The sequence below is a fragment of the Athene cunicularia genome, assembly GCF_003259725.1.
Source record: "Athene cunicularia isolate RWA chromosome 3 unlocalized genomic scaffold, athCun1 chr3_part1, whole genome shotgun sequence".
In the NCBI taxonomy this organism is placed as follows: domain Eukaryota; kingdom Metazoa; phylum Chordata; class Aves; order Strigiformes; family Strigidae; genus Athene; species Athene cunicularia.
This window is the reverse complement of record NW_020799097.1, coordinates 39994773-40006911: the sequence shown is the minus strand read 5'-3', so window position 1 is coordinate 40006911 and position 12139 is coordinate 39994773. Positions and strand designations below refer to the sequence as shown.

Sequence of the window (12139 nt, the reverse complement as noted above, 5' to 3'; positions counted from 1 at the left end):
CTGTACCTGTGCTATAGCTCCACACCTTAAATCACACTAAAAGCTAGCTAAAAACATTAAATTATTTTCTTTTAGATGAGCTGACTTGTATTTCCTTTAAAATTCTAAATGTACTTATGAATTCTGAGCACTCGTAACTAAAAAATATTCCAATTCAATTGTTATTGATACATTTCCTGTGATTATTTTTAATTGAAGATGAATCTCTAAATCTGCTAAGCCTGTTGCTTTGAAATTGCTAAGTTGTAAGTGTACATATACATGAGTATACTCGAAGTACTGCAAAATTTGATTATCTTTCATAGGGAAGTTTTTACCTTTGAAGACAATGTTAGGACCAAGATATGATGAACAAGTTGCTGAAGAAAATCGTTTTCACCCGAGTATGTTATCCAACTACTTAAAGAGTCTGAAGGTAAAGTTAAATTTTCTAGTAATTGAAACATTATTTTCATTATTAATGTTTATTCAAATGTTGCTTTTAAGCTTTAAGAAAAAAGTGGCTGATGGCTCCCTTTGGGACATCTGTACAGAAATTTATTTTTTTTTTTGGTTTACATTTTCAGGTTTTCTCTGCAACTCCTAGATTTCCAAATATACTTTCTTATAGACAGGAATTGTGCAAAATCCTCCAGCTGATTTACTGTATTAGCAGCAAGAATCTCACTCTTCTCTGTTATTACTGTTGCATCTTGGAGAGATGTCGTTCTCAAAATTCAGATAGTCTCAGTTTGTAGTTTTACAAGGGACTCTTGCGTATGGATATGTTAAGTTGCATTTAAAAGCTTTTTTAGTTTCAAGACATAATTTTCTTCTTTTGATGCATAGAATGCTTTATGGTATCTAACCTGTCATACCCAAGTATGGAAGAAAACTATGGATTTTATCCAGTAACTTCTCAGTGAAAAATTCATAAATAGAGAAAAAATTTTAGGAGCATGGACTGGGACCCAGGAAGGTGGATGGATGTTTTTATCATTGGGTTACAGTGTTGTATTTCTGGCTTATTTCTTCATTCTCTGTTTTGCCCATTTCTGCCTGTCTGCTTCAAGTTGCATGTTGTTCTGCGTCATAGCACAACTTTGACAATAAAGGTGGGGAACATGACAGGTGTTGTGCCTAGTCCAGTGCATCTGGAGATATGGGAAATGGGATTTTGAACCTCCCAGGCAAAGAAAGGCCCACAACCTGATTCTTTTAATCTGTTAAACTGTTATGTAGAAGGTTAGCACCATTTTTTTTGATTGTGTGTTTTATAAAGTCATGCTAGTGACGTTTTTCTGTGTGTTTTTTTTTTTTTTTTCTGTTGATCTAAGTTAAATTAATTCTGAACTTATTTATCAATATCAGAGTTCAAACATCGAGGAATCAGCTGACTAAAATATGAGAATCTTCATTTTATGAATCTTACCTGGGCTTAGATATGAAGTAGATGGTGACCTATTCAGTATAGCAGTTACAGAGGTACCTGTGGGCTAATGTAATAAGATACTATATCAGTGAAGCACATGTGCCTGTTCCTAGGTGTTTAAACTGGTAGGATTTTTTTCTTGTTTGATTTCTTGGATCTATGCATCTAAATTCTACTTGAATTTTATGCATTATGTTCCTTTTGACTCTGACCAGCTTTAATGGGCATACCTAGAAATTTTCCCAAACTAATCTTATTCATGGTTTAAAGTAATATAAAATTCTGCACGTTTTGAAGTTATAGAGGACATTAGAGATTTACTCAGATTTTCAGACGATTTGCTTGTTTGTGATTTGTCACCAAAAAGAAATCATGGTGAGCCTTCATAGCTTTTCCACCAGGCACATCAATCAGTTCTATTGCAATACTACAAATTTGTAATATCTTGAGTGACATCAGATGATTAGAATCTGATAGTACAATTACTAGCGTGAGAATCCCCACTTATATTTTGGTAATGTTGGTTAACATGTAGAACATAATATTACTCTCAAACTCCCTGTTATCAAATCTGTTATATTGCCTTGAACCCTCTTATTGTTGCTAAATGTTTGCTATTTGAAAACATACGTTTTTTGTATTTGCTGAGATATGCAGTGGGTTAGTGGAATGCTATATTTGTACAACAGCAGTTTACCAGCAGTCTGGCAATGAGATGAATGGGCAATTGTGGAGACCTTGAAAAGTGGATTTTCCCAAGGCGAAAGTAGCTCACTGTGCATGATTCTCATCATTTTACCGCAGTGTGTTTTACTGCTAATACTTTTCAGACTGCATCACTTCTGAAACCTGGTTATTACTTAAGTCTATATAATTTATCTCTCAAATAAGAGACTTCATCTGAAACTTTCACATCTGTATTTTGGTAACAGTGAGATATTGCTGCTACCACAGATTTTTCAAGGTAACTGTTCAGTATTTAAGACAACATCTGTCTGTGAGGAGCTTTCTCTAACAAGCTTCCTGTGCAATTCCTTTTTCGTATGAAGCTGGTTGCTGAAAATCTGTGTGTTAGAAACTGATTTGATAACAGATGGCAAACCTGTTTTTCTTCTGATTGCCAGTACTGACACAGTATCTTAATGGTCTTGTAAAAAAATTTTGCAGGAGCAGTTGGTGACAGTGTGAATATTTTTTAAAAAATTTGTTTCTTGGTTAGGTAGGTTAGTACTGTTTATGCTTTACAAAAGTAGCTCTATTCTGTTATGAAGGGCTAGAACATTAGTTAACTCTTAAGAATGTTTGGGCAATTAGTATGCTCAAGTTACAGTATTCCTGTTAGGAAAACTCTCAGTTTTCAGCCATGTTACTGTTTCCACAGATAAATTCAATCACTGATTTTAATTATTTCCTCAAATAAGAAATGCAAGAAAACAATCTTGAGACTGAAGAGAATTCAGTGAATTATAGTATGCTCTCTCCTTCCTGGTGAGGATGTTTTCAAGTTCCAGTGTCTAATGAGAAACTTCTGGAGTCATACAAGGGGAAACTAGCTAAGCTCATTTAATTGCACAACAGCAGCAGAGTGCATGCATAAGGCATTAATAGCTGGAGATAACTGGAAAGTGAGAAAGTGAGGAGGAAGGTTTTTGTAACTGTAGGAGGACATGGGCAGCCTGGATAAAATAAGTATGAGCAGAATGAAGGTGGTATGAAGATCTTGGTATTATTGTATGTAGAAGATGAGAATTTCAAGCTATCAGTGAGCTTTTTTTTTTCCTTCTATCCAGTCATCTTTTACAATTAGAAGCAAGAAAAATAACTACTTTCAATTACGCTTCAATGCACAGTCTAAGTGTCTAAGACTGTAGTGTTTTAACAGTCCTTGTAAGAAATAAATTTATGTTTTAGTGAGAAGTTGCTCAACAATTTAAAATTATTCTTTCTTCCAAAGCTGTGTCATTTAATGGGCGTGGTGGACTGAAAGATGTGATTTATGCAAAACATTGGCTAGAAGAACAGCATTTTCCATGGGTGACTCTATTTTAGCTTAGATAGTCTTTAAAGATCAGTTCATATTAAGAACTTTCTAGGAGCAAACTTATCAGAGCATGACTGAGAAGATGACGGTGATGATTGGTGTGATGTCAGGGTTTGAGCGGAGCAAAGCACCTGTGTGGTGAATGTACGTGTACTAGAATCTATTCTGTAAGTGAAAATTGTGGTTGGTCAGGACAAGCATAGTATAATTCCAATTTGGTGACAGAAATATTTTGATTCTTGTGGTACCAGTGTTTTTTGCATGGATTTATGGAACATCATAATTGTATACTTTGATATGTTACATAATCCCCATGCTATTTTCAAACTGAAACTGCTTTAACCTTTTCTTTTGCCTTGCACTCTCTAAACTGTAGTGTGTTATGTGCAGCTAATCCCATGAACTGAGAGAGCAAATGTTCATGCTTTATGTAAAGCAAGGAAATTGCTTTCAGGCCTAATATACTTTATGTGCCATAAATGCTTTTATAGCTTAGGCTAAGTTGTATTAGACGCCTCTGATTTACTGCTCCATGAAATGTGTCACTTCACAAGGTCTTCATTTGTATATGATTGAAATGATTCGTAGTAATTACAAAGGAATAGCAGGCTAGAAGTCCTAGAGTCCTGTAGTTCGGAATTTCCTGTCTAGCAGACACTTTGCTGTATTTCATTCTCCTATTCAAGTTAAATATAACTTCCCAAATGCTTGGTGGCACTTTGGGTCTGAAGTACGTTGTAGTGTTCTCCTGGCTTCTACATGTCAGTCAGGAAACTGAAATCTGATAAGTATATTCAAAGGAGTAATTTCTGAAAGTTGAGGGAAAAGCACGCAGGTATTGTTTGAGTTTAAGAGCTTTGACATAAAATGAATTTTTGTGCTTTCACATATCTCAGTGATAATTCCTCATTGTAGGAGGAGTTTGGAGGCTTCTGTTGGGGAGGTTTGAAGCTGCTGGTATTTGAGAACAGTGGGATTGGGAATTGGCTTTGAGTTTTCAACACTAAGATGGAATTGTATATCAACTACTTTTGGATGGGAGGATGTGAAACCATGTTCTGCAAATCACTTGCATTTCTTCTTGTATATCTCCTTTAACCATGTGATATGTTAAACAGTGTTACCTTTTAATCTGTCTTCATGCTTTTATTAAAGTTTTTTTTTCCTCATGATTCTTTTTCCCCTTCTCCAGGCTGTCAGATGATATAACATTTTTCCCCAAGAGTAATCTTTGTTTTTGGAATGTTGTCTTTTTCACATTCAGTTCCAGCCTAGTAATAACCTTTGCTTTAAAATTATGCTTTCATTAAATCTTAATCTTTGAAAATAATTTTTTGCCCATTAGCTGAGCACATCTTGAAAGCCTTACACCTAACCCCATATGGTACATAAGGTTGTCAAGTTGAGCTATATACAAGTTGGGGAGGAGGGTAATTAGAGGGTCATTTATGTGGCTTCATAGTCTAGAGCTTGCTGGTGAAAACACATTCTTGTATCAGTCTCCTGCCAACTCTAACGATGCTATTGATAGGATGCTGAACACAAAGGGAGATTCTTATGCTTTTTTTGGGTTATGGCACATTACTGGAAGATACTCTTCTGGATTGCCTTCGTGGAGCCATTGCTTGAATGGTAGAAAAACATCTAGTTTTCTTAGAACTATCTCATTTTATATGTACTTTTCTATCCTAGCATGTTGTCCCGTACAGTCACCTAGAAGTACTGATGTGAGAATATGCCGTTCTTGCGACACTCATTTTAAACTGGAAATTTTGTGTGGTCTTGTGAATTAAGTAGTCTCTGAGATATCTGCTAAATGCTATTTAGAATGGAGGGGGAGGAAAATAATAATTGAATTAATAGCCTTTTATATATTTCCTACAAAATAAATCACTGGATAGTATACTGTCAGTCTGTATGTTTAGCAGCTCGTTTGATATTTGAAGCTTCAGGTGAGGTAACACTGTTTTCAGGTGGACCTGTACCAAAGTAGCTTGTATTTCTGCAAAACGCAGTAATAAAAGTAAAAAAGCATTCTGAATACAATATACAGAGTTGAAGTAAATGAGGAGAAATTCAGAACTGATTTGGGTATTACAGTACGAATGTTTAATGCTGCTGACATAACATCATGATGCTTTTTAATACCTGATAAATAAAAGTATGAAAGTATATTATCAGAACTTTGAATACCATGGATAACTACCTCTGTAGATAATTGGAAATTTGTCTTTGAGGTTGACTGAACAACATATCCATGTGACGCAGTTGTTTCTGAACTGTGTTCCAGTTATAATTGGAATGTATCTTTTCTGAATTGTCTGGAAGCAGTGTTTTAATTTGTAATTCTTCCAGCTGTACTGCTGAATTATTGCCAGTCTGTTGACCTTAAGGTAAATAAAAGCTGATCAAAATCCTGTTTATGAGTATGTGACAGAGTTTTAAATATACTGAAGAAGCAGCATTCTTTTTTTTTTGCATGCTTCAGTGTTCATGTATTTTAAGTGCACTATTGAAGTAACTTTAAAAGAGACAAAGCTATAGAACAAGGATTTTGCTCAACTACCACTCATGAAATGCCTTTGAAAAAGACACCTTGTTTCATGGTTAGGATCCTGCTTGAAAGCATGACATTCAGCATTTTGACCAAAAGTTATTACTTGCACTTACAAGGCAGGAAACCAGGAATACTTTCAGTATACAGGTGTGTTAGTGAGCTGGTTTTGCACAGTAATACTGGGGGGTTTATGGTTGACAGAAATTTTGTTTGGACCAAGGATCAATAGGATGCACTTTGCTGATGTTCTCTGTGTGTTGGATGCCACCCAGTGGAATTTTTGCTTTCCATCTTGATTTTTGAAAACACAGTACTTCCCACAAGGATGCTTTAAAAGGCCTATTTTACAGCTATAAAAAGCAAACACTAAAAGAATAAGCTCATGTACAAGGGGACACATTAGGGTAGAGTGGGCAAGGCAGCTTGAATTCAGGTACATCCTAACATCTAAGTGGTTGATACTGCTACCTTAATTACTGACAGCATCTTTGAGGATTTCAAGTTGTTTCATATTTTAGCTTTGAATAAAATGTTTCTGAGAATTTAAGGATTTTATTTTTTTTTAATTGAAAATGTGTTCATTTGTTTTGTATTGTGATGGATGGGTAAATTAAGATGAGTTATTTTTTCTAAGAGTGTACTTGTCTCAGTTGTTTCTTATGGTACTTCTACTGTGCCAGTGATTAATATTATTCTACTTTAAGAACAGTGATTCCACCTTATTTGTCTTTTAACATGTTAAAATAGTTCTTTACCAGATACTTTCCTGCTGTTAGCAGATCCTTCTTATTTAGAAATTTTGATGGGGACAAACTGAAGTTTTTGAATTGATGGCTAGTGCTAATTCAGACACCAGCTTTCACAAAGAAACTCAGGTGACTGTGGTTGTGGTAAAATACAGATTTTGTGAACAAATACAATATTTGAGAATTTTTAAACTTTCAGCTGTAGCCTGCTATTGCTTTTAATTTGGATGTTATTGGCCATTTAATATTTATGTACTAATATTTGAACCACATATATAAGTTTATTTTTAATTTTTTTTTTTTAGGTTAAAATGGGTTTACTGGTAGACCTGACCAACACCACTAGATTCTATGACAGGAATGATATAGAGAAAGAGGGGATTAAATATATAAAGCTCCAGTGTAAAGGGTAAGTTGACTGCACTTTTTAAATATTTAGCTTTTAATTTGAAAGATCACATTGAAATAGTGGTTTGGGTTTTTTTTCCTCTTCCCTTTCCCCCAGCTGCCTCCTAATCTGTGTGTATCCTGTGTTTTTCAGGCATGGTGAGTGCCCTACACCTGAGAATACAGAAACATTTATCCGTGTATGTGAACATTTCAGTGATAAGAATCCCTCAGAGCTTATAGGTATGTCTTATATCCCATCATTAGTTTTTACTGTTAATTTATTTCTTATTTACTCATAACTGTGGTCTCTCATTCTTAAAAGTCTAAGCAAAGGAATTTCCTCAGTACAGTGTTTATACATATATAGACTTGATTGCTTTTACTCCAGAAACTAGTGTGTTTCTGCATCCATCAGTTTGATGATAGCTATCAACTTAATGTGGAAAAATATACAAGCTTAAGAACTGTCTACAAATACATGATATTTGCATTGTGTTTTTGTAACTTCTGGTGAAGTGACTTAGGCAAGTTATGTATTGCCTAAGTATTGTTTTGATATTTGATGGTCAGGATTACTTGAAGTCATATTTGATAACTGAATGTTCAGAGGTTCTTTAGCAAATCTCACAAAGCACCTGATTAATTGCTGGTAGCTGGTAGCAGACATTAGGCTATTTTTTTTTTTCCTCTGTGGTGTACTGTCTCACAGTGAATATTTGAATGTTCTTAAGGAGATTTTTATTTTTTTTTTTTACCCAGAGCACAGAAAGTTCTTAGTTTAATTTGGGTGATTTCTAGTTTTAGTTAAAACCATTTTATTCTGATTTCTGCTAAGCATATTGATGTTCAGCTGTATCTGCAAACTCAGAGACAAGAAATTACTTTGCAGCTGAGTTACCAGAGCCAGTATGCATGTAATCCTCAAGCCTCTTCGATGATAATTCTGCAGCCTTCCTGAATCTGACTCAGTGACTTAGGAGTGCATGGAACAGTTATTTGTGTAGGTGTCATTGATAAGAGCTGGGTAAACTAAGCTGGTATGTTCATACAGTTTAGGATTCGTGCAGAATCACAGAATTGTACAATAGTTGAGGTTGTTGGAAGCGACCTGTGGAAATCAGCTAGTCAGTTGTCCTTCCTTAGTGCAGGGCCAACTAAAGCAGCTTGCTCGGGACTGTGCTCATTTGGGTTTTGACCATGTCCAAGCTTGGAGACTCTATACAACATCTTCTGGCAACCTCTTCTAGTGTTTGCTCACCCTTACAGTATACAGAGTGTTTTTCCTTACGATTAAACAGAAAATATTTTATTTCAGTTTGTACCCATTGCTTCTTGTCCTGTCACAGGATACCACTGAGAATATTTTTTTTTTTCCCAGTGCTTGAGAGATTTAATTTGGGCACACACTTTCCCACATAATTTTCTTTTAGATACTTAGTTATTTCTTTATTTCACATAGAATGTAATTTTAATTTGAGATCTGTTTTCTTCTCTAAATTGTAATGCAAATATGTGATATGAAAAATGAGGGACTGCTAAATGAGTGAGTGGGATTAGTCATCCACAATATTTCAAGCTCTGGTGCAAGTTCTGAAACACTGCTGATGACTGATCCCACTCACTCTCATTTAGCAGTTCCTCATTTTTCACTCTCCTTTCACAGTTCCTCCACTTGGTCCTCCAACAATATTTCAGAACTTGAAATGTTGTTATGGTCAGCAATTTATATGGAGCATGGATAGCATGGTGATATTCTATAAACAGCAGATCCATTTAACTGTTATTTCAACTTTTTTTAAATGCCATTTTTAGTGTTGAGTCACTTTTTGACTTCTGTGAATTTTGGCATGTTCTTCCATTATTTAGATTGTTTCACCTCTGTGGAAGAAAAGTCAGAGTCAAGAAAAAAATAATGTGTTGACTAAGCTTTTAAATAACCTGTGGTTTAGGCTTTCATAGTAAAAGAGAAGTGTTGGGATTTTCTATTTCACTTCCATGAGTTACTGATAAGTTGTTTCTGGTGCTGGACACTTGTTTCCTCTGACATAGCATCAGAGGGACTGGTGTGAGGGATGCTTTTATCAAAAGGAAAAGCAGTTTGCAGCAGTGATAGTACTGCACCCTCTATGATCTTTCCCTTCCAAGATGTTGGTCTCATTGCTGAGATGCTTCTTATCTTTGTTGTGTGTATAAAATTATTGACTTACCCTTCTTGGTAGCAGTAACAGCTGCAGGATTTATTGATAGCAATTGTGTGCAATTTCATTTCCATTGTCAAGATTAGATATGAAAAGAGACTGAAATGTGAATGATAAGTGAACAAAATTTTCTGTTCAGCTAGAACAATATAGAGTGTAAACTTTATTTTTGCAACTTGAAGGACTGGAGTATGCCTGCCAACCTTAAGGAAACAAAATGCAAAAGTTTTGCTTAAGCAGAAAACAAAGGAGAAATGATTGCCGAGAACAAATTCTACAAGGAAGCTAAAATTAACTTCATTTGATGCAAGTTATGCAGCTTTTAATATTATTAAATGGCTAGAATGGATGAATCCAGGAACTTCATAGTAGTTTTATTAAGAAGTTGCTTTATTAAGAAGTTAAGAAGGGAAGCTTGGTGGGGTGGGCACAGAGCATGACCCTGATACAGTCGATACATATTTCTGTTTACCCATATAAATTTTCTGGTTTTTATCAGTCTACTCTTTGTAGGCATTTTTTGGATCTCCAGTAAAAAATTAAATACTTGCAGTGTAGGGGAGCATATAGAAAAAAGATAAGATATTCACATCGTATCTGAATAAGCATCAAGTGAATTCTTGCTAAACTTACTTTACTAACTGTGGTAGAGAAATAAGTTAAATCAGTAAAAGCTTAAATGACTTGCTTCATGGTGTCGGGTCCTGTACTTGGGTCACAACAACACCATGCAACACTACAGGCTTGGGGAGGAGTGGCTGGAAAGCCACCTGGCAGAAAAGGACCTGGGTCCTTTGGTTGACACCCACCTGTACATGAGCCAGCAGTGTGCCCAGGTGGCCAAGGCAGCCAATAGCATCCTGACTGTGTCAGAAATAGTGTGGTCAGCAGGACTATGGAAGGCATTGTCCCCCTGTACTCGGCACTGGTGAGGCCACACCTCAAATACTGTGTTCAGTTTTGGGCATCTCGGTACAGGAAAGACACTGAGGTGCTGGAGCATGTCCAGAGAAGGGCAGTGAAGCTGGTGAAGGGTCTAGAGCATAAATCTTACAAGGAGCGGCTGAAGGAACTGGGGTTGTTTAGCCTGGAGAAAAGAAGACTCAGGGGAGATGCTATTGCTCTCTATAACTACATGAAAGGAGGTTGTAGTGAGGTGGGTGTCCATATCTTCTCCCAAGTAACAAGTGATAGGATGAGAGGAAAGGGCCTCAAGTTGTGCCAGGGGAGGTTTAGACTGGATATTAGCAAAAATTTATTCACCAAAAGGATTGTCAAGCATTGGAAGAGGCTTCCCAGGGAAGTGGTGGAGTCACCATCCCTGGAGGTATTTAGAAGACATGTAGATATGGTGCTTAGGAACAGGGTGGTGGACTTGGCAGTGTTAGGTTTATGGTTGGACTCAAAGATCTTAAAGGTCTTTTCTAGCCTAAACGATTCCATGGTTCTGTGGTCACAACTGAAAATTGTTAATATTAAGAATAATTGCGTTTGGTAGTGGAAACGTTAATACTCGGATATTTATAATTTAAAATGTAGTATGAGGAAGTGGCAGCATCTTGCCTGAATCCTTCATGACATTTTTAATGGCACAAGTTTTCAGACTGGTTTGTTATCACTAGATGGTGCTGTTGCCTTGAGAGGAAAAAAGTTCCAATGCATTTGATTCTTCCCCTCTTTTCACTGGGCAAAGAATTCAGTAAAATAGAGGCTGAAGACTTTATTATTTTTTTCTTACATTGAAAAGATAAGTAATTCAAGATGATTATACTGCTGTATAGTTTTCTTTTTGTATTTTTTTTTTTTCCAAAATTAATGTCTGGTCTTAGCATGGTAATAGCAAATTTGAAATAGACTTATGGTCTATTGACACCACTTTGAAGTTTGAGGTAGGGTAATCTGCATAGGATTTTTATGCCTGATGCTGTGAAATGAATGTAATGCTTGTTGAATCCACTAAAAGTACAATATTTGATTGTATTGTCTTTTGATAAGCATTTGAGCAGTCACAAAAAAATACTTTGAATCTTATCTGTATCAGCCATATTTCAGTTGCATTAAGTAAGTGCTCTTGAGATGGGATAAACTGAAGTGTCCTATATTCTTGTTGCTAATACTTTGCAGAAGGAATGTAATAAATTGCTTTTTAGGCTTATATGCGTTATGTGATCTTGGCTGCCTTGTTAGGAAGGGAGATAACTCTTTAATGTTACTGATGAGGGTAGGAGGATTCAAAAACACACTTGTGAAACTAAAGCATGTTTGTTAAAACTACTTGCAAATTATTATACCCTTTTGTTGTTTTGTCTAGGTGTCCATTGCACGCATGGTTTCAATAGAACTGGATTTCTGATCTGTGCCTTTTTGGTCGAGAAGTTGGACTGGAGGTAACTTTGAATGTTATTTCTTAGGAATTTGTTGAGAGTGACCAAAGACATATTCAATATGTTTCACTCATTACCCTGACAGCTATCCTAATGTATTCACTGTTTGTTATTTTAAAACTGCCTATTAATCTTGAGCAAACACCCATAATAACATTATTCATATCATCCTTTGGTAGATTAGCCTGTTTCAGTCAAGCTTTCCAGCTCCAGCAGGTCAAAAGTCAGCTGTACCTGCTGTGTGTAGGTTTTTAGGAGTGTATATATTGTATTGTGTCTCTTCCCTGTGACATGTCCTACATTTTGAGTAAGAATGTGGAGTTCAGAGATGCCTGAAGGGTTATTTCTTTTACTACTTTCTTTTTTATGTAGGTTTACATGGAGGGTTTTTTTTTGGGGGGGGGTGGGTGGT

The 12139-nt window shown here is 35.9% G+C and overlaps 1 protein-coding gene across 1 annotated transcript in view; it reads left to right on the top strand.

Annotated features, from left to right (window-relative positions):
- The first annotated feature begins 309 nt into the window (after positions 1-309).
- RNGTT (RNA guanylyltransferase and 5'-phosphatase) overlaps positions 310-12139 on the top strand; it is a 185898-nt gene continuing 174068 nt past the window's right edge. Inside the window, exons 1-4 of the mRNA XM_026845915.1 lie at positions 310-415; positions 7061-7164; positions 7297-7385; positions 11655-11730. Of these exons, the coding sequence (XP_026701716.1) occupies positions 329-415; positions 7061-7164; positions 7297-7385; positions 11655-11730 (356 nt within the window). The 5' untranslated portion in view covers positions 310-328. The remainder of the gene's footprint in view (positions 416-7060; positions 7165-7296; positions 7386-11654; positions 11731-12139) is intronic.